The sequence below is a fragment of the Penicillium bovifimosum genome (genome assembly GCF_028826915.1).
Source record: "Penicillium bovifimosum strain IBT 22155 chromosome Unknown utg000003l_segment0_segment0, whole genome shotgun sequence".
Taxonomy (NCBI): domain Eukaryota; kingdom Fungi; phylum Ascomycota; class Eurotiomycetes; order Eurotiales; family Aspergillaceae; genus Penicillium; species Penicillium bovifimosum.
The window spans coordinates 281050-302493 of NW_026622712.1; the positions used below are offsets into that span (position 1 = coordinate 281050).

Consider the following 21444-nt stretch of genomic DNA (forward strand, 5'->3'; position numbering starts at 1 on the left):
CATAACAACAAGTTGTCCTTAAGCTGTTTGATTTGGACAGCTTGCAGCTCCATCAAACGATAGTGGATATGCTGGTTAAATTAGATCTCATTTGTGGTTCTAATCCCTCACCTTACGACTGTGGTGTCACGGTGAGTGCTAACTACTGCTGCAGTCGACGTCATAGGAGGGTCCTGGAGCTGCCTGCCCGCTTCGAGATCCGCTCTGACGCCAAACGTGGGGATCATTTTCACTAAGCCAACCAAGTTGGAAAAAGGAGAGAATCTGGTGGCATTCCGATCAGCTATAGTGTAAGCCACAATTACGTTTCGCCAAGTTAACAATGCAAAATACTCCGTACCCATTCCCCGAATCCCCTGACTCCAATGCACCGAATGTACCAGAATCCAATCCCACAGAACACCGCGTACTGTTCGGCTAAAAATATAAGTACCTGATGCTTCACTCAGCCTGGGAGCGGTTCTTCTTTATCTTCTTAGGCGACAAGGTACTAAACAGACTCATAGGAGACGACCACCTCTTGGGAGATGGAGTTGACTCGGAAGTCCCGTCCTGGCTATATCGAGTCTCACTGCGAGGCGAGGAAACTGTCGACGTAGGCTTCTTAGGTGAACCTTTGAAAAGAAACGTTTTCGAACGCCGGGGTGTGGTTGGTGTTCGAGGCAGCTCAAACTCCACTGTCTTGTCGTCGCCTGCCTCACTGCTGCCTGCCGTATACTTGCCTTCCCCATCCTTATCTTCGCTGGGGAGAACATCGCCTGATTCTGATCTTGAGTGAAATGTACTGACAGAGCTCGATCGTTTGGTGAAGCCCGGGCGAAGACTCAGTCGCCTCATGATTGAAGGGCGTCGGAAGAGGTCACCCCGTCCGAGAACCATTCCTGGCATGGGAAGCAGATCTCCTGTATAGACATCTGAGATCAATCGCTCCAACCGAATTCGGTCAATTCGACGGGCAGTCAATACCAACGCAGAGCGGTCGGCGGGCGTCTTGAGCCTTTCAATCTCGCCTTGGGCCTGTACGATCGGCTCTTCGACTTGACGCGGGAAGTGCGTTTTCCTAATGACTACATGTTGGACGCGAGATCTGCGTGCAAATGTCACTGAATCCATCGATGATCTCCGAGCCATAGAAGATACTGTATATTGGATTCGGTCCAGAGGTGCCAGACGGAGAGACAAGAATGAATGTTTTCCCGGCTCCCATGACCTGTGGGCCTTTTCGACCAAGGCGGCGGAAACTTTGAGAATTTCAGTATTCCATTGCTTTTCCTCCGCAGCAGAGGATGCACTGAGGACAAATTCGTAGTTTTCTTCTTGATTCCGGAACAGGAGCTTCCATGAGAATATGCATCCGTAGCAAAATAGTCCTAATGAATTAGAAAGATCTTCTTGAATCTTAATGGAGAAATGCTTACCTCGTCCATTTTGAACCGTGTCTATCTTGAGGCTGTCTAGATAGATACATGCCACTGCTTCCAGGCGATGCAAGTCATCGACTCCTTTGGCGACAAGAAAGTAGTGATGAAAAAGCACACAGACCATGAATTCGCCGTTGGTTGTTTCCTCAGTTTGATATGTGACATGGAGGACACCGCAGAGGACCATAGGGCCTAGGTCTCTGTATATACTCTGAAGGGCGTGCTGCTCGAAATGTCAGTTTATGCGCATCTAAATGGATCCATCCATATTCTGGGTCGCCTACCGATTGAGGGATGTCCACTCTGCGTTGCAGCGCAATTGTCTTGTGAATGCGATCTTTGTTGATGGGATTTCCATTTGCCGAGTTGATTCGCGTTACTAGTACCCTCATCTGATCCAAAATTTGCTGCATGGAATCGTGACCAGACGGGCAGTCACTGACGGGGGTAGCTCTGAGCAAATCCTGCAGCATAAGAGGGTATCTACAAAGACGTTGGATTGGCTATATCATTGTCAGTCTGTGAACACTGTGCGAGAGTTCGATTGCGAACCTTAATAAGCAAATCGTTCAAGGTCATCGATTTATGATCCTCCTGTCTGCGTCGCGCTGTAGATGCCACTGATTTGGACAATGCCTCGATTCCCTGATCATATATCGTCCAATTGGCAACCGATCGGCGCAGGAGAGCAACATCCTGCGTCAAGAGTTCATAGTTGTTGCAGAACTGCTCATACGCAGAGAAGGAAAATGACTTGAAGATACTAGTCAGTGAATGAACTCCCACTAGATTACCATAACCTACTAATTCTTCCAGTTCACGTGCAACTGCTAGCGCCTCTTTTGGCTCGGCTGAGAGTGCTTGGAGGCGCTTGTTGATCGATGCCTTGAGTGTTCGAGTTCTCATTGATCTTTGTTGGAGTCCCCTTAAGCTACCCAGATCAAGCGAACCAATTCGCTTCGTAATTCCCCAGGGTGTGAGGTCGAAAGCACCTGCTTGTTGAGCCTGAATCGATGACATAGGAGAGACCGCCTGGAGCCGAACCAGAAAGCGTTCATGAATTCCGAGGATCTCCTGAATATTCTCATAGATCTCGCGCCTCGTGCTGAAGATGTTGAGGACCTGAGATTCCACAGGTCTATCAGCATCGAGTCATCATATGTCTAATAGTATGTTACTTACTCCGATTAAAGCCTTCAAACCAGACACATAGTCAGTCTCAGTGTTAACAAGCTCTTGCAGGATATGACGCCGTTTGGTGGCGCGTATTTCCGCTGCCTCATCGATCCGTTGAATTGAGCTTGGCCGGGAGCTGTCGCCAGAGCCACGTACTTCAGACGGTATACTCTGAGTTGTCCCACTCCGTATAGTTGTTCTGGTTCTTAGAATGCTTCGGCTTCTAATACTGTCCGTGGCCGTGCTCAGGCTTCCGAGCTGCGATGTGTCGGATATGCCCGATTGTTGGCTTTGTGACGCTTGTGAGTCTTGTGAGTCTTGTGAACCTTGTGAGCCTTGAGATGAACGTTCAGACCAGCCATCGACGTGTCGCTGTTGGAATACAGGAGAGTCATGTTTCCGTCCTCGAAAGCTCTCGATCCATTTCTTGAATGGATGAGAAGTTGTCCTATCGGTCGGCGTCACTCCACCGCTGCTCGGGATCTTCTCTTCAGCATCTTCATCTTCTAACAGGTCGTGCCTCTCCGCCTCAAGTTCATCCTGGTCTGCCATGGTCCCAAATAACGATCCTGCCCAACAAAGTATAAGAGTCGGAGTCCGATGGCATGGAGAACGAAGAGGCGGACCTAAACGACTGCTCAAAACAACCGGATTGAACTTCATGACGAGGGAAGAGCAACTGGGAGTGTTTCCCTCGTCTACATATCTGGCGCTGGAAGGTGCATGTGTCTACTCCGTAGAGGAGAAAGGAAGCTGCGGCAGCCGCCTTCCGTTATGCGTAGAGATCGTAGATTTGAATCTGATCCATGTACGTCATGAGATCAGGCAGCTGAATAGCTGAAATTGGAATGACGTGCTTTATTCCCCGGACATTGGCACATTTTCTGTACATATGATTAGTCTTTAATGTCCGTAGAAATGATGGGAAGCTCCAGAGATGAAGAGGTAACGCCCATACTTCCAGCGCCAAGCATCGCCGCTTAGACATCAAGCTGCCCCCCAAGGACCCACCCGGGGACTTACCTTCTTCTTCCGCTTCTTCTTCCATTTCTCTCTAGGCTATGGGAATCCTCATGGACGATAATATCCACGCTCCAACTGTTGCCTCCGGACCTGCATCCGGGGGTGCCCCTCGCGATTTGTCCAAGCTGTCGATGCCAGATCTGATGCAAGAGAAAGAACGCATCGAGGCGGAATTGTCAGCGCTAAGTAGCGTCCTCCAGTCGGTGTGCTTTCCCAATCATAAGCTCTTGTTACAATTTCTGACGAGTCTCGCCGTTATAGCATGGAGTGCGCATGACCTCATCACTCACCACCTTCGATGGTTTCCCGCGGGATGATATCGACATCGCGCAAGGTACGTCCTGCCAGAACCTGATCGACGACGACAAGTGCTGAAAGGAGACTATAGTCCGTACAACCCGTGTGCGCATTATCCACCTGCGAAATGATCACAAGGAGGTGATGCGACTTATCGAGAAAGGCGTCCACGCACATTTCGCCAACCTACAAAATACGCAAGCCACTGGCCCAACCACGAACGGCACAGACGTACCGGCAGTTGTACAGTCGACGACAAATAGCACCACGTTGGGAACACCATTTGCGAAGGTCAATAGTGTGGTTCCGGATAGTCCAGCCGCCCAGGCAGGACTGAAAGCTGGTGATGCCATTCGAAGCTTTGGGGATGTCAATTGGCTGAACCACGAGCGTCTTTCGAAAGTTGCGCAAGTAGTTCAACAGAACGAAGGGGTACGTCCTGGTTCCTATGCTGCTCCATTAAATTACATACGTGTCTGACTCCCACTCTCTACAGCGGCCAGTATCAGTCAAGGTCAGTCGCAAGAATGAGACTGGATCCGATACCACGGAGTTGGACATTCAGCTCACCCCTCGGCAAAATTGGGGTGGCCGTGGCATGCTAGGATGCCATTTGGTGCCTTTATAAGGGTACGCCTCTGCCGATACTGAGGAACATGACCCGATAGCCACCATTCTAAACCATGACGATATGTCCTTTTCATGACTTACGTGAGATGTCTTTCCTGCCCCTTCTTGCACTGAATATCTAGGGTTCTGTATGATTGGAGAAAGCGTACAGGTCATAACAGCGCCCGAGAATACCTTTGCGCACAAGGTCTGACCGTCATAAAAAAATACAATAAACTAAGACAGGGATTACTACCAGTAGGCGGTTACGCAGTAGGACCCATTGTAGCCATGGCAGCTTCTAGTCCTTCAAGCATAGCTATATCCATCAAAGTACACAGTAGATGTGGCTGGCGCGAGAGATTGTTGACACTACGTCAGTGCGCCTCAGGCATAAAGTCATGTGACCCCCAGTGACGGGGCAAAAATTCCATCAAGCGCTATTATCCATTCCCCTTCTTTCACCCCTCCCTTCTATTAAAAACCCGCTCCTATCCCTACGGCGCGAATCCTTGAATCTTGCTTTGCTTCAAGTTTTTCTCTAACTAATTTTCATCATGGCTACTGAAACCCCCACTTTCAAGCTTGTTCTGGTCGGCGACGGTGGTACTGGAAAGGTAAGCGCATGCGAATCTCGATGCTTCATTGTCGATGGGAATGGGCTCAGAGATGCAGTCATCAGCTCAACGATGGTCATCTCCTCAACAATATCTCCTGAACACGCTGGATTCCTTCATTTCTCTTGACTGCCCTCTGCCCCGCGCCTGTCGACACCGAAATATCTGCCCAACGGCCCCGCCCTCACCGCGACTTCGTCACTAACAAATTGAAACCCAACAGACCACTTTCGTCAAGCGCCACTTGACTGGTGAATTCGAGAAGAAGTACATCGCCACCCTTGGTGTCGAGGTGCACCCTCTCAACTTCAACACCGTATGCTATACCCCGCTGAAGATCCCCGCTTCGAATCGTTTGGTCGTTTCAACTAACCGAACCCGAACAGAACTACGGTGCTATCCAGTTCGATGTCTGGGATACCGCTGGTCAGGAGAAGTTCGGTGGTCTCCGTGATGGTTACTACATCAACGGCCAGTGTGGTATCATCATGTTCGATGTCACTTCCCGTATCACCTACAAGAACGTCCCCAACTGGCACCGTGAGTGATTCTTCCGGCAAATTAAAATCGCATCAAGCTAGTTCAAAAGTACTGACCTGTACGATAGGTGACCTCGTCCGTGTCTGCGAGAACATCCCCATTGTCCTCACCGGTAACAAGGTCGATGTGAAGGAGCGCAAGGTTAAGGCCAAGACCATCACCTTCCACCGCAAGAAGAACCTTCAGTACTACGATATCTCCGCCAAATCCAACTACAACTTCGAGAAGCCCTTCCTCTGGCTCGCTCGCAAGCTTGTTGGCAACCCCCAGCTCGTACGTCATTTCTGTTACCTGAGTTGCATCTAAGCCAGTCCAATACTAACCAATTTATCTTATAGGACTTCGTTGCCGGCATTGCCCTTGCTCCCCCCGAGGTTACTGTCGACGAGAAGCAGCTCGAGGCTTACCGCCAAGAGATGGAGGAGGCTGCCAACCAGCCCCTCCCCGACGAGGACGATGCCGATCTGTAAAGCGGTGCGCTCAATGATGGGTACACGAAGTTTCCGACACGAAAGTTGGGAGTCGCTCTGTCCTCCCCTCTCCTGTTTTCCCGAGTTTCAACCCACGGGAGGGAGAAAGGCAATACACGACACCCGGGGATTGCTTTTTTTTTAGTTTGGGTTTTGCACTGCAAAAGCAAAGTCCGTTCTCCGAATCACGATACAATGAAAGCGGACAGGGGGTAGTTGTGGTTTGAAGACACGGACCTATTATGCATTATTTTTTTTCCTATGTGATTTCCCCCAATCTTGGTAGTTTAGACATCCCAATTGTCCCTTTTTTCTCAAAACGAGCACAGCATCCAAAAAAAGCATGTTCTCCTTTCGACAGATCTAGACCGTCTTTCCCATGATTGCACATACCGATTTATCCTGAGAAGCAGACATATAGATCTCTGGAAATCTCGTTAAGTTACATTTTAGACATTGCTTGAACCGCGAGTAGGTTACGAGAAATCATTAACCTAACAACTCTATCTAGACTTTAATCAGACAGCTCTTTGTGCAAGAGATCAAACGCCAGGGTATAGCAACAATTGAACTCTTGATTAAAGAGCAATAAATCAAAACAGGGAGGCCAAATGCCTTCCATGTAGACACAACAACTGAAATTACAATTCCCGTTTCACGAAGGCAAGCCTGGTGCTTGAACGCGAACGCAAACCCGAAATGGAGTCAGGAACTACAAGCCTCTCACGCCCTGTATATTGAAAGAAAGGTTAGCCAAGAGTTCCAGGATAGGAGATAAGAATCAATACATACGAAGAGGTAAGCGAGTTCCCTCGCATCCAACCGGGAGACGTTCATAGTACCACCCTCATCAAGGGCACCACTAATCAGCTCCCGCTTCTGATCCTGAAGAGTGACAATGCGATCTTCAACGGTTCCTTCGATAAGCAGACGGTGAACGGAAACCTCTCTAACCTGCCCAATACGGTGGGCACGGTCGACGGCCTGGTCCTCAATATACGGATTCCAGAATGGATCGAACATGATGACGTGCGAAGCAGCGACGAGATTCAGGCCGGAGTTGCCAGCTTTGAGAGAAACGAGCATGATCTTGCATTCGGAATCATTGGTGAATGCCGTGACGGCTGCGTTGCGTTCCTTCAGAGACATGCTGCCGTCAAAGCGGACGTGGTTCCAGCCGCGGCGGGCGAGAGGCACTTCGAGAAGATCCAGAAGAGAGGTAAACTGGCTGAAGATGATGGTTTTCTCTTCCAAGCCGCGGTCTTCGTTCTCCTGGAGGATTTCTAAAGCTTTGGTGATTTTGGCGCTGGGGAACCAACTTTTCTCAAGGCGGCGAAGGTACCTCTTCTTCTCGGCCTTGTTTTTCAAGGAGTCTGCTCGCAGCTCAGCCAAGGACTTTTTCTTTCGGCCTCCTTCACCGTCATCGGTGGAACTATCCGAGTCACCGTCTTCACTGCTGACTGTTGATTCATCGTCTTCATCGTCATGGGTCTCACCGGTTTCGGTGGCAGAGTCTTGCGCAGGGTCGCCGTGAACTTTATTGAACGCGTTGGTATCAGTGAGCTTTGCAGGGTCTACAGGCCCACGGCAATTCTGGCATCTGATCACAGTTGGACCATCGTCATCAATGACGACAGCTCCACCATGGGCAGAATCGGAAATGCGGATCCAACACTCCGAGCAGACATGGTGTCCACATGGAATGTAAATGGTCGCATTTTCGACGCTGTCCATGCAGACAGGGCAAGTACCGTCTTCTTCGTCGTCATTTGCTTTGATACGCAGCACCACAGAAGGGCTCAGAAGCTTAGCGTTGGCTATTTTGTCCACCCCGGGAATGCTAGTCTGAGGAGCTTGGTTTCGGAAGCCCTGCATGAGGAGAGGATGGCAGCATGCCTGCCGGAGACGGAGAAGGAGAACCAGGACATGACTATAGTGTTGCCCCAGAGTGCCGGCGTCGAGGTACCGGTTGATCTGCCGTTGGGTGTTCGCGTTGAGCTCTTCATAAACCTGGCTTTCTCTCTCATCGAACACAACGTGGACTTTGTTGATGATCTTATTTGGCAGCTGCAAGATGGGCTGGCCATCAATTGTGGAGGTTTTTGTTCGTCGCAGACAGACAGACTTGACTAGCACTCGTAGTTGTTTCATCACATCTTCGCCTCCCCAGCCTGATTTGATGCGTCTCACAAAGTCCTACAATAGAGAAACGTGTGAGCTACCCGGAACAACTTGCGCAGAATGAGCTGGAAATGAGTAACGGCGGGGTCACTTACCGCTTTGAATTTCGCTGCATTGCTGTATGGTCGAATCCGCAGGAATCCCAGCAGCGACTGGAAATCTTCAAGACGATTCATCATAGGGGTACCAGTTAAACACCAGCGGTAGGTGGCATTGAGCCGACAACAGGCTATGGCTGATTTTGCGCTCGGATTCTTGATGTTTTGTGCCTCGTCGATAATGACCCGGTGCCACTTGGCAGCAGGGCTGAGAGGGCCTGCCCTTGCCTTCATCTCATTTATCAGCGCTGTGCTTCCCCGTCCTTGCTCTTGCATATTCTCCGCTTCGAGCAATGTTTTGTAGTTAGCGGTGAGGGTACCGAAAGTCGTGATGACCACATCGAACTTTTTCAGCTCCTTCCAGGGCCTGCGCAGCGAATGGTAGATCAGGACGGACATCTGGTGCCTCCCCGGTTTGACATGACGCTGAATTTCGAGTCTCCATTGGTCCATGAGTGCTTTGGGCGCTACAATCAAGGTCGGGCGTCGTTCTTCATCTTCGAATGGACGAGAGACCATGAGGGCAATTGCTTGGACGGTCTTGCCGAGACCCATGTCATCCGCAAGTATCCCACCTTTGTGGCTGCTTTCTTCCTTGGCCTTCATCCACCTCAAACCAATCTGCTGATGTTTCATCAGTGTGACTTTCAGAGCACTAGGAATCTCTGCGCTGTCTGCTTTAGTTGCCTCCCGAATATCGTTAATTCCGTCGAGCAGGTTCTTGATATCTTCGGGAAACTCTTTTTCGTTGTACGCACTAAAGCGAGTGGGTTAAGACTGGATCTATGCCTGTAAGCCGAAGGGGGGAGTAACTTACGCTATGTCTGCATCATCATCCCAAATCTCTTCTTGGGCTCGGACAAGGTCGAATGCCCTGTCGAATCTATCATACGCACCCGGCATGGTAGGGTATGAGGGCTTGTTCATCCAAGGAAGGGGTCTGGGTCCAGCTACTGGTGAGCTGTTCGACATCTGCGAGGAGTATGACTGGTAGGAGGGATGGGAAGGATGTAGATGTGGATGTGAGTATTGAGTCTGGTATGGCATGTGCGTCGGCAACTTGGACGAAATGAAGGGCATATTTGAATATCCCGAACCGGGCTGGCGGGCTGACTGCTGGCCAAATCGGGAATTGAATGAATTGGCGTCAATTTCTTCGAGATCATCATCGGAATCGAATGGCTTTCCCTGGCCATATTGTCCATACACTGGAGGAATGTATAAGCCCGGAGGCCCGGCCTTGACCGGATGGGGCCGGTCTGGAAGTTGCGAGGTATTCTGCTTTGGGGCATTGTTCACCGATAAACCATTCTTATCCTCGTCGGCTTGGAGGACACGAGCAAGTTCTTCATCTCGTTTAAATTGGTACTCTGTTTCAATCAACTGCACACTTTCGTCATACTCCTCCTGGAGTGACTTCAGCTGCTCCTCGTCATTACCAGCCATTTTTCTCCATCCCGCGAACAAGCGGTCATTGCTGTCAAGCTGCGCTTGCTTTTTTTCCTCAATTATCTCTAGCTTGGTTTTGCTAGGTCCAGGCTGCGAAGGCGCATTTCGTTTCGACGACCCTTGCGTTGTGGGCGAAAAACCAGAAAGCGGGCGCGGGCGTTTACGAGAATTATCTGGAGGATCGCTTGGGGAAGCCGACAATGTTGGCGGACGGCGAGACTCAGCCGCGAAAGGTGAAGGTGCAGCCGAAGGCCAGTGAGGGGATGCGAACGATACTCCCGGGATTCCAGTAAAATGAGTCGACGGCATGCGCGGAGTTGCAGGCGTAGGCGCCAGGACTGGCGGAATGGGCGACGGCACTTGTGGGGTTGGGGCAGCCGGGGCAGCTTGGGGAGTCGGAGCAGAGTCGCCGAGAAGCGCAGCAACCTTGGCTTCCATCTCGTTGATCGTCTTCTGGTACTCATCTGCCTCTGCGCACTGACCCCGCGACAGCATGATATCGTTATAGAGATATTTGTATAGTTCGATTTCTTCCACCATATCTGTGATTGTGTCCTCTTCGGACGGATCGACGGAGGAAGCCATGGTCTCAGAGTATGTATTCCTGACCCTGAAATCTTTCAAAGCCAAAGTGTCCCAATCGTTGGCGGCGTAGCGGAGTCACGGTATAGCTACAGCGATAGGAGCAGTGGGTGGGATAGAATACTACAGCCCAGACTCAGCAGAATCACCGTGAGAAGTGAGCGAGAGATTTGGGGGAAAGAAAAAGACCGGTCTGAGAGAGTCAGTCAGCGAAACTTGGGCTCCAAAGGCAAACGACTAGGCAGCACACGGGTGGTGGCAGGACGGCACAGCGAGGAATAACAAAGTATGAAAATATGGATCATGAATACAAACCACGGTCTGGCAATTGCAGGGTATGTACTGGACTTATCTCGAGTTCTACTGACGAATGAACCCGGGTTGCTCTGCGGACGAGGGGGGCAGGTTCGGAGAGCGAATAGGAGAATGAGGTGGGATCGCAGAGACGATATGGCCCCATTTATATCATTTGTATCGAGGGAAAGATCGGATGAGATAGAAGGTGCGAGACTCAGTGCTCTTTGCGACTGGTCTACTAGTCCCCTGTGCGGCTTGCGGGGTGTAGAAGTTTACCCATGTCATCGCGCGTCTGCCAAGGATCCACGTGGATTCGTGGACATATCACATTTCTATCCTTCCTCGGCCAGAGTTTTCTTCCATGGGTTTTACGAAACAGATTTCTTACAGAGGATAATACATTTCAAAGTCAGTATCACTTTGTATTTACTTCCGTGGGAATGCGCCCTTAATACTTTTGGTTTCCCTTTGTTCGGAGACAGACACTCAAATTTTCGTTGATATGGAACGCGCTCTTATCGGCACGTGAACTAGCGCGTACGCGTAACTGGCTATCGGGACCATTGTGAATTTCATCATACGTTTTGCCATACACTTGATTTCTGTCAGTTATCACCTAATCCATTACAGTGACTAGTTAGGTACTTTGTGACATATTTGTAGGAAGCCTCATGCTCGTTGGTGCATCCCCAGGGGGTCGGAAAAATTGAAAAGCTTTCTTGTGACATAATGCGTATAGATGCGCCTGGAAGTTTACTGGGACAAAGCTGCATACAAATATGTCACAAGGAGCTTTCCAATTTTTCCGATCCCCTGGGGATGCACCAACGAGCATGAGGCTTCCTGCTTCTCACAAGCTTTCCCCTCCTCAAATCTTCAAGATCGGGACCGGTGTAGCCTAGACGTTAAAGAATTAGATCCGTACATCTTCACCGGGGCCAGGCACACCATCTACCCTTTCTGGAGATGTGAAAAACTGATTCAGCTCCAGAGACGTTAGGTCCTTCAACGGCTACTATTGGTATAGTCGCAGAACCAGTTTTTCGCATCTCAAAAAGGGTAAATGGTGTGCCTGACCCCGGTGAAGACTGAAGACCGTGAGGAATCCAAGCCGGAGGGTGAATCAATTGACGACCGCATGGCTGAAATGGAGAAGTGGCAGGAATAACACCGTCACGTCCAGATAAGGGAACGCAAAAAAGGCAATGAGACATCCCACAGTATAGTAAGAGCTCTCACTGCTGCACAACCGATGATGAACGTGGCGAAGGACGCGGGGGAGACATCATTAGGTGATAACTGACAGAAATCAAGTGTATGGCAAAATGTGTGAGGAAATCCACAATGGTCAATTTGTCCAACTAAATAAAAACACCAAAGTCAGAGGGCTTGGTGGCACTTGCCCTAATGCCCCACTCAGGTAGTACAATCTACGAAGTAGATTTGCTTCGGGTTGTCTCAAAATATACATGACCCGACCTATGTCTCGCCGTTTATTGTCTCGATGACAGTGCCCGGACATAAACATTGGAACCTTCATTGGAATTCACGTGGATTGTTTGCTGAGCGTCAGCGAAGCAATAACAGCAATGAGGGAGTCGATTGTCACGTGATTGTGGTCTTCCGTCCAATGACCAATCTTCCGTCCCGAAATCTGAAATTCTGATCGGTGAAAAATGGCAGAATCATACTGTCTAGTGTAGCTCCTCCAAAACAAAATCACATCCCGGCGATCCATCTTTCAATTCTTTACCTTCTACACATCAACTTTATCTTCCCTTGCTCCCAATGGACTTTAAGAGGTGCACATTGTGCAATCAACGCCGTGCAATCAACGCCGCCCCCTACACCAGTTTCGATTCCACCGTGACCTTATTTTCCCGAAGGTTATCCAGCGCTTGACGAAATCCCTGTTCTCTCCGCCAGCAGGGAGAGTCGGAGAAGGGATCTCGTAAGCGCTCGATGAATTTCGGGAAAATAAGGTCACGGTGGAGGACTGGCGACTGCTCAGATCTCCGAGTAGCCTCCGTTAATTCAGACTGGGTTGGCTGCTTCAGAGATGCCCTCCGGATCTACTTTACAAGGGATGCTGCGCGGGATCTAAATCATGATCGCCTGGCGAGATCTACAGGGCCCAGTAATTCGGATTAATACATGCAATACTGGGTCGCGGGCGCACGAGGCTTCGCCACACCTGGCTGGGAACATTGCCTGCACAGATTGTGCTTGGGCTTGCTGCTCGAGTAATCCTTCTCGACAAATACAATGTCTGGACCCCCAAATGACTCGTCAATGGCGCGATCGGTGTTCACCGGGGGATCGACTGGAAAGCGCATGGAACGGACCCCCGTGCGGAACCGCGACATGTACTTCTCGTCGAGTTTCCGAACCACACGGGACCGGCATTCGGATTCGCGCAGCCGAATATCGTCCCAATCTTCCGGTGCTGTCAACAGTTCACGTACCGAGGGGCTTCGTGCTCGCGGACTGTCATGAATCTTCACCAGGTTCGCCCCTTACCTCGCCTTCTCGGTTTAGTCCTGGCAGCCTGCGCCTAGGGCTGAATGTGAGCTGCCCCTCGCTGTCGCCGGAGGTTCCGTTGGAGTTACTAGTCTTGTCATATGGTTTGTTTACTCACAGTTCTTAAGTTGGCTCAGCGCGGGGAATGAAAGCTACAGGATGCATTGCCTATGGCGGTGAGAGATCGTAGTTCTCGTCCGTCGGGACCCCCGGACAGATGGCCATCAGGTCTGTTCGGACGAAGAGCGAAGGGAGGCCGCCTGACTCGTTCGACTCGCACGGAAAAGGTGCCGTCGGTCCTCGCAGCATCTCGTTATCTTCGCGTCATGTTAGAGGCAGAGTACTCCGGTTACACCACCGTCTACCAGCCGAGTATCTCAATCCCTACCCTCTCGGCCTTCGAAGGGTCGTCCTACGCCGGGGGAGACGGCCAGCCACTTGCCGCCGTCGTCAGGCTCATCATCTCCCGTCATCAGGAGTCACCCTCAGCCCGTCGCCGTAGTTAGACCTCCATTGAGTTTTAGTAGCCTGTTTCAATGAAGTTCGGTCTGGGCGCCTCTGATATATGTAATCAATGGAACTACCTACGGATTGTGACTGGCGTTTAAGGAAGGTGGATAAGGCTACCTAATGCTCAGCAATTGAGGCTGGGGGTCCGGGGGGCGCCCAAAGCCCGGGAGGCCAATGCGCCTACTTGTACATCTTCTCTTCGCAGACATAGAAGTTCATTTTCGCAGCAGCACCTTCAACAGAACCCCACGGATGCCAGCCCTGAGGCGCATTGGGAGACAGGTCCACGTCATGGCCTTTGAACTCCTACACGACAAGGACACCTTCCTATCCCCAATCTTGGATCCAAACACGAACAGAATCTGCCTCCGTTGCATGTATCAACCGACGTCGCGTTTTTATCAAGGCAATGAGGATAATGACTGGGTTGCGGCATTGGCGAATCTCCTATGAGGGGCGGATACCCAAGTCACCGCTACCGCCGAATTGTCGTGGACTAAGCATTGATCTCACTGCGTATCGCGATCGAACAGGTACCGTTAAGAGATCTCCACGCCCTATCGAAACTGTCAATCCACCCAGGCTTCGGCGCCTCACCTGCTTCGTGCAAGGGCTGGTCCAAGATCTGTAAGCTCACAGCTCACAATCCACATGACGAGTTTCGGTCATGAGCCAGAAAGTCGTTAGACCAGCTCAAGCTCCTCTACGTGAATCTCGGAAGTTTTCCTGTCGTGCAAAGTATGGCCGTTCACCGGGAAGGCAAAGGGGGCATTCCACTGCTGTAAGTTGCGATAAAGCCAAGCCTCACCATGGTACACGATGAGAAGCCAAATTGAGTTCGTCCCCAAGTGTGGTGCATCGCCTTTCCAACTGCTGAACCCCCGACAACTGGAACGGATGGAACTGGTCAACGCGACAATGGACGCGTCGCAAGTGGCATTTTCACCCAAGAGCACCGGAAATTCCTGCGAGAGCTCATCTTCGAGAACGTAGGTAGTGCTCCGTACCGGCACTAGAGACGAGGCGCTGGCACAATTGACAGGACTCCGAGGCAACGAAGGATGGAAGCAAGGTCAACTCGATATCAAGACTGTCGACGCGCCCATAATATTGAGTCCGGCTGCCGGCACGCCTCAGCGGGAAACAATCACAGAAGGCGACATGCATATTAGCAACAAAGGTCTCCCAGCATGCTGCGAAACTTGAGCCAGGGCACGATCTCGGTGACACGCGAATTGTTGTGGGGAACCCCGGATCATGTGGAGCGATTGTACGGTCTTCCGTCTTCGGTACTAAGTTGGCGGTGACGTCGGGGGCGTGCGGTTCGCATATGTGCTCTCCCGAGGGAGGATTGGCATAGGCTAGGAATGTGTTAGGTAGTAGTGTCGCGGTGAATACCGAATCTGTGCAACCCCATTCAGGACCCAGTGCACCACAAGCGCGGTACATGTGGAGTCAGGGGAAGTTCTGGAGGTCCCGGGGCAAACACCTTGGGGCAAGACTGGGCAACCGGAGGACCAAGTCTTGTTCATAAGGAAAAGTGCAGATCATGAACGAGTTCGGCACAAATCTAGCGAGAAGAAGAGTAAAGAAAGAACCTTGGAATCACAGACATATGTTTCCGCAGTCCGCACAGAGAGCTCCTCGGTGTAGGTGTGGGCGCGGTGGATGCACGGGGCCTCGGCACGGGAAAGCCAGTTCACATGCTCACGGGGTTTCCATAGTCGTCATTTATATTCTTCGGTCACCCGCACTCTGTTGACTTACCACATTACATCTGTACTACCACATTCACCATGTCTGTCAAGAAAGGTATGCTTCACTTTTCTGTTCAGATGAGAAGAGAAACCCAGTTGTTAATGGTGAATAGATTCCCACCCTTCCTCCGCTGCCTTCGACGTCATCAACCAGACGCTCCAGGCCAATGAAGCCGACCGCAAGAACGCCATAGGCCAGGCCAAGGCTATCTTCTCCTTCAACCTGAAGAACTCCAGCGGCGAGGAGGCTGCCTGGTATCTTGATCTCAAGAACAAGGGCGAGGTCGGCCAGGGCGCTGCCCCTTCTGGCGACAAGGCCGATGGTGAGTTCACATTGATGATGTGGGCGCTGAGCTGCCTGGCGCGTTTTTCTTTTTCATACGCTAATTTTTCTTCCTTTTTCAATAGTCACCCTCACCCTCTCCGACGAGGACTTCGCTCAGCTTGTTTCCGGCAAGGCCAACGCCCAGCGTCTGTTCATGGGTGGCAAGTTGAAGATCAAGGGAAACATCATGAAGGCTACCAAGATGGAGCCTATCCTGAAGAAGGCCCAGGGCGGTGCCAAGCTGTAAAGAATAGATACCCTTTTGACAAATTATATACACCCTCATTCATAAGGGCGACTATTTAATGGCTTTCTACCTGTGTTGTGTTCTTCGTATCTGTCCAGTCTCGAGCGTATAAGCAGCCGCCGTGAGTGCCGATCAGCGGAAGCGGTAGTCCTCAATCTGATCGACAATATCCTATTTACAAGTCTCGCACATGTCCCTGTCTTGAAACCCGCCCCTGATCTAAAATCACAAAATAATCCGCGTCCTTAACAGCTTCAATGCGATGCGCAATCGTGATGACAGTAGACTGCTGCAACTCCTCCCGGATAATTTGCTGAATGTCAAGAGACGTCTCATGGTCAACAGAAGCAGTCGCCTCATCAAGAATGACAATCGCGCTCCGACGAAGCACCGCTCGTGTAAGAGCAATAAGTTGCCGTTGGCCCTGACTCAGGTTTCTTCCTCCGGCCTCAATATGCGTTCCGAGATGCCAACCATGCCGACTGCACAGACGGTCTAGAACTTCAGTGCACTGCTCATCTGAGTAGTCTTCCGTGGGATCTAGATTGAGGCGAATACTCCCAGGGAAAAGGACGGGGTCTTGTGCAACAAAGGTAACCCGTGTGCGCAACGCTTGTGTGTTAACTTCGGCAATGTCAATGCCATCGATGAGAATACGGCCAGATTCCGGTCTGATGACGCTCAGGAGCGACATTGCCAGTGTCGACTTGCCGCTGCCTGTACGCCCCATGACTGCTGTAGTGGATCCGCCGGGTATGCGAAGAGAGATGTTCATAAGCGAAGGGTCGAGATGTGGCGCGTAACGAAGAGTTACATCTTCGAAGACAACATCCTTGCCGTAGGTTGGCCACGCGGCTGAGGGATCCACGGTACCTGGGCTTTCTTCTTCAATATGGAGTAGCTCGTCGACTCGCTCTACCGAGACAAAGTCCATCTGAAGTTGGCCGTACTGTTTGCACAATGCATGTGTGGACTGCACAAAGTTGTTGGCAGCAATAAGCACAAATGCTATCAACCCTGGCGTAGTGTTTGTGTACAGAGCCAGAGCTGTCAGGCAAAAGGTCGAGAAAGCGGACAGGCTCTCAAACCGGTACATGAGCCAGCTCTGGAGTGACCAGTAGAAATGGTCCATCCCTTGGAACTTGTCTACTACAGATATGACCCGGGCTTGAAACTGTGACTCTGCATGGAATGCTCGGACAGTGGTCAGACCATGCAGTAGCTCGCCGAAATTGGATAAGAGAGGGCTCAAGGACACCATCTCGAGGCGTCGTAAGCTCTGAGAAGTAGGAAGGAAACGCAAGAATACCAAGACAAATGCCACTGTGAGAGCTAAGGAGAGTACCAAGAATATCGGGGTAGCAGTGGCGATGACCAGCACAGAGGAGATCCAGGTAATTGCCTGGAATGCAATCACCTGGAATTGCTCACTGATATTGCCATCGACGACTCCAATGTCAGATGTGAGGCGGTTCATCAAGCGCCCCAGCGGGATTGTGTCCAAGTATCGGAAAGTCGCATGGCTGACTCGGACCAGGACCTGTCGGAAAAATGTCCGCCCAGCACAATAGACGATCACCAACATCAACAGCTGAGCAACAAGAAGTGTAGCTGCTTGGAAAGATATTATGGCAAAGAATGCCCATAGCCAAGGCCGCACATCTTCGCGCGGAGACGGAAGTTGGTCTATCGGGTTTTGGGGCATGAAATAAGTGTGGATGCTCAGCCCCGAGACTAGCCAGGAGCCTTGTGGTGACATCTCGTCCCTCAGAACAGTGGTCCGCTCATAGGCCTCTCCCCATCCTTTGAGGAACCATGATTGCCCAACAGCCATTAGCCGATAGATTGCCAGGATGAGTACGAGGGTTAACCACCATCGATACTTTCCGGCTCTGACGTAATTCCAGTAAACTCGAGCCTTGACACCTCCCTCTGCCCGATGCTCTTCCTCAATGAATTTATCAGGCACAGCAGCTGTCTCTTCCTCGAGAGTGCTTTCGGCTTGAGTTTCAGTTTCATTTTCATGACCAATGGGTTGTAGAGTACCTGTCTCGGTCACGTCAAGCTTTATTGACTCCTTGTCGTAAATAGTGGCACGTTTGTCACAAATGTCAATGATCTGGTCGGCAATTTGACGAACTAACGTTGTTCGATGCGTCACTAGAACAACAGTGCGGTCTTTCATCAACGGCCCCGAAAAGCACTTGCGGACTATCAGCTCTGCTGTATTATGATCCAACGCAGACAATGGGTCGTCTAAAAGCAGGACCCGCGATGCGCTATAGACAGCTCTTGCCAGGGCTACTCGCGCTTTTTGTCCACCTGATAGACCAATTCCATTTTCGCCCACAAACGATAAATCACCTTGTTTGAACTGAGCTAGATCAGGAAGCAAGGCACATGCTTCCAGTGTCCGCTTGTAGCGCTGTTCGTGATAAGGAGCGGAGAACAGAATGTTGTCCCGAATAGTCATGCTTTGCAGCCATGGCGTTTGAGCGCAATATCCAACCATTTCATTTGGAACGTGGGCTGAGCCACTGATCCTATCTAGTTCTCCTAGAAGGGCTTGCAAGAATGCGCTTTTCCCAGCCCCAACCTTGCCAGTGACAACAGTCAGCCCTCTGGGTATGACGACGTCGATGTCAATGAGGACGGGTGAGATTTTCCCAGGCCATGCAAACGAACAAGACGTCATTGATAGTGGATCCTCGTCTGCAGAGGATTCAATGGGCAGAAGTTCCTTGTCTGGTTCAGACATGAAGTCCTCGATACGTCCAAGGGCAATGAAGGCATTGATAAGCGAGGTGATGAGACCAGGAATATCCCGAAGGCGCGTTTCGAGCATTGTGAATAGCTGCAATGCAGGGAAAATGATATCGATCCGTAGATCATGGCCAGCCAACAGGGTATATGCGTACAATGCAACCACTGGAAAGACGCCACTGGCGAAAGCGTTGATGGTGCGAATCAAGATACCCCATAGACTAGTCACAATCCGGATAGTCAGCTCATGCTGTCGAGCCTCCATTACCTGTTTGAGCCAATGATTCTGCCACCCGTACCAGCGCAGGTGGCGAATCGCTTCGACAAATTGCGAAGTGATCTGGAGTCTGGTATCCGTTGCCGCTCGTCTGACTCGCTCCCACCGGAGAAGGGCTCTAGTAACCAGTGCGTTCACGGCCTGTGCAACTAGGACTGCTAGTATTCCTAAGAAACAAGAGGGGCCGAAGAGAGTCCAGACAAGGATAGTAGCGATCACAAGTCCCAGCGGCTTGTCGATGAGCGAGTCGACCTCCCAAAATCTCTGGGCAACTTCGTAGACATCCCCTCGGAGAAGATTGAAAATTTTGCCAAGTGACGCAGCTTCTTTGGCCTGTTTCTGTGGGGTCTTTCGCCCATGTGGGACGATCTGACGCCAGAAGCTTTTTACGGCTTTGACGGGAGGTTCTTGTGTTTCTTCAGGTGGAGTGGCGTTGACATTGCCGTTGTCTTCGCCGTTGGGCTGACCTGTGTCGCCCTCAACCATAAGCCCGAAGATGTTCTTTCGTGAAAGGGCTTTCTCATAGACCATCATGATCATTTCACCTCTTGACCTTTCATAAGACCGTCTTCCGTACCACAGAAGTAGCACCTGGGACTGTGCCGCCACCAGCCTCAGAGCGAAAGATAGGAAGGCATAGGTCAAAGGTACGCGCTTTGGTCGGGAGGGGTCTTTCATAGCCTGCAATAGTTGCTGCAACAATACTGGGGTAGAAAAGTCTGATAATACTGTCAGTGGCAGGGAGTGGAGTGGAGCCTTGTTCAGATTTTACCCACCACATATGAGTTGTATAATCGAGATTGCAGAGATGATAAAGACATCGATTCCATTAGCTCTCACTAGCCGACTGAGAACAGACCCACGAAGTCGACGGAACTTGTCATGTAGACGACTGTGCTGAAAGTCAAACCCAAGCAGCCAGACATCTCCCTCGTGCAGTTGTCTTTTGCGCCCAGTGGAGATGAGCGGTGCCATCCAGGAGACCGTAAGAAATTGCCAAAGCCTTAGATTATCTTCTGGAGTGCGAAAGTCATTCGATGGCTGTTGACCAACAGCGCTGATATCTATTGATGGCATTGCAGGCTCACGGAATGGCATCAAGAGGATTGTTGTACAAGCTGCTGCTGCGGCGGCGGCGGCGACATAGCGAGCCACGATCTTGAATTGCGGACTCACGTCTGGGTGTCTCGTCAGAGAGAGCTCAATTACAAATGCCAGAAAGTAATAAGAGAGCATCAAAATAGAACAACGCCTGGGCCGCGTGACTGCGACCAGAATCGATACTGTTGCCTGAAATAAGAGTCAATGACCAATACACCCACTTAAGAATAAAGGATAACTCACCCATGAGACGATAAGTACAAAAGCCGAAGCACCAATCCTTGGAGGGACAAATTGAACAGTCTCGGCCAAGAGACCCGTAGCTGAGAGTACAAGAAGAGCTGCAGTCCATTGCAATGATTGCTTTGGCCGATCCAGCGGGAGCTCCTGAGTATCATGTTGCTCAGATACGAAAGGGATAGTCCACTCAGGACGCCATCTCTTAAAGTAGCTCCCAAGTATGTGGCCCAATGCAGCGAGCAGTATTATAATGGCTGGGATGCATGCCAGATAGGGCAATACACAAGGCGATAGCCACGCATTGTGTGAGTCCTAGATCTCAGTTAGCTGCATGTGAGCTAAAGGAGGCGCGGCGACTGCCTACCCAAAAATAATCACACCCTGATATTGAGGCACCCTGGACCAGGGGTATTTGATTCATATTTGGTCCGAAGAGCAATGCCAACTCTTAGTAGCCTCAAAGATGATGAGTACTACGTAGACATACGAAGTACGCATAGAGCGTGGGGCTGGATCAATATTCCTCCGCTTGGCCCGTGCTTATACAGGCACCATGTCAGCCTTGGCATTTCAGTCTCGTTTGGTATTAGCGCGGAGTGCCTACCGGGAAATTCCATTTCCGGCGGCGAGGGTCTCGTCTCCGTAGAGCTGGGCAGCTTGGCAAAGCCAAAATTCAACGTCCACGTTAATGATCATGCCTTTTTACCAAGCCGCTAGTCTTAGATAACATTGCTTAATTTCTTGTCAATGCTTGGTGATTTTAGTCTCACGCTGAGCTGGACATTACCGTCGTCACCTCGTCACGTCCATAGAATATCCTGCGAATATCCGCCGGCAAACTTTGAATTGAAATACCCTCCGTCCAACGTCATCTACCAGAGTTCTTCCCCGTTACTTTTACAGTAACTTATCTCAGGCTGATGGTCCTAACGTCTTGATCAAGT

The 21444-nt window shown here is 50.7% G+C and overlaps 9 protein-coding genes across 9 annotated transcripts; 6 read left to right on the forward strand and 3 right to left on the reverse strand.

Annotated features, from left to right (window-relative positions):
* Positions 1 to 441: 441 nt before the first annotated feature.
* Positions 442 to 3149, reverse strand: N7515_003157 (putative Rho guanyl nucleotide exchange factor; the record flags this gene model as incomplete). Its single annotated transcript, XM_056663901.1, has 6 exons — positions 442 to 1370; positions 1419 to 1644; positions 1706 to 1924; positions 1974 to 2174; positions 2226 to 2543; positions 2604 to 3149. 6 exons carry the CDS (start codon positions 3147 to 3149, stop codon positions 442 to 444), a joined length of 2439 nt encoding a protein of 812 aa, XP_056522958.1.
* Positions 3150 to 3670: 521 nt separating this feature from the next.
* Positions 3671 to 4545, forward strand: N7515_003158 (putative 26S proteasome non-ATPase regulatory subunit Nas2; the record flags this gene model as incomplete). The annotated part of the gene is made up of 4 exons (XM_056663902.1): positions 3671 to 3823; positions 3882 to 3954; positions 4009 to 4349; positions 4414 to 4545. The coding sequence occupies 4 exons, from the start codon at positions 3671 to 3673 to the stop codon at positions 4543 to 4545; spliced, it is 699 nt and encodes a 232-aa protein (XP_056522959.1).
* Positions 4546 to 5083: 538 nt separating this feature from the next.
* N7515_003159 (Ran family GTP-binding nuclear protein) lies at positions 5084 to 6153 on the forward strand (the record flags this gene model as incomplete). Its single annotated transcript, XM_056663903.1, has 5 exons — positions 5084 to 5143; positions 5367 to 5459; positions 5530 to 5683; positions 5751 to 5956; positions 6022 to 6153. The coding sequence occupies 5 exons, from the start codon at positions 5084 to 5086 to the stop codon at positions 6151 to 6153; spliced, it is 645 nt and encodes a 214-aa protein (XP_056522960.1).
* A 792-nt stretch (positions 6154 to 6945) lies between these two features.
* Positions 6946 to 10466, reverse strand: N7515_003160 (SNF2-related protein; the record flags this gene model as incomplete). The annotated part of the gene is made up of 3 exons (XM_056663904.1): positions 6946 to 8349; positions 8430 to 9189; positions 9250 to 10466. Coding segments are annotated over 3 exons (3381 nt in total), but the record flags the coding sequence as incomplete, so codon positions are not given.
* A 2559-nt stretch (positions 10467 to 13025) lies between these two features.
* N7515_003161 (uncharacterized protein) lies at positions 13026 to 13256 on the forward strand (the record flags this gene model as incomplete). Its single annotated transcript, XM_056663905.1, has 1 exon — positions 13026 to 13256. One exon carries the CDS (start codon positions 13026 to 13028, stop codon positions 13254 to 13256), a length of 231 nt encoding a protein of 76 aa, XP_056522962.1.
* Positions 13257 to 13450: 194 nt separating this feature from the next.
* N7515_003162 (uncharacterized protein) lies at positions 13451 to 13786 on the forward strand (the record flags this gene model as incomplete). The annotated part of the gene is made up of 1 exon (XM_056663906.1): positions 13451 to 13786. One exon carries the CDS (start codon positions 13451 to 13453, stop codon positions 13784 to 13786), a length of 336 nt encoding a protein of 111 aa, XP_056522963.1.
* Positions 13787 to 14208: 422 nt separating this feature from the next.
* Positions 14209 to 14996, forward strand: N7515_003163 (uncharacterized protein; the record flags this gene model as incomplete). Its single annotated transcript, XM_056663907.1, is given in 4 exon segments — positions 14209 to 14417; positions 14467 to 14571; positions 14588 to 14779; positions 14807 to 14996. The coding sequence occupies 4 exon segments, from the start codon at positions 14209 to 14211 to the stop codon at positions 14994 to 14996; spliced, it is 696 nt and encodes a 231-aa protein (XP_056522964.1).
* Positions 14997 to 15586: 590 nt separating this feature from the next.
* Positions 15587 to 16119, forward strand: N7515_003164 (SCP2 sterol-binding domain-containing protein; the record flags this gene model as incomplete). The annotated part of the gene is made up of 3 exons (XM_056663908.1): positions 15587 to 15602; positions 15661 to 15870; positions 15956 to 16119. The coding sequence occupies 3 exons, from the start codon at positions 15587 to 15589 to the stop codon at positions 16117 to 16119; spliced, it is 390 nt and encodes a 129-aa protein (XP_056522965.1).
* A 175-nt stretch (positions 16120 to 16294) lies between these two features.
* N7515_003165 (uncharacterized protein) lies at positions 16295 to 20921 on the reverse strand (the record flags this gene model as incomplete). The annotated part of the gene is made up of 4 exons (XM_056663909.1): positions 16295 to 19878; positions 19936 to 20449; positions 20504 to 20812; positions 20865 to 20921. The coding sequence occupies 4 exons, from the start codon at positions 20919 to 20921 to the stop codon at positions 16295 to 16297; spliced, it is 4464 nt and encodes a 1487-aa protein (XP_056522966.1).
* Between the last annotated feature and the right edge of the window lie 523 nt (positions 20922 to 21444).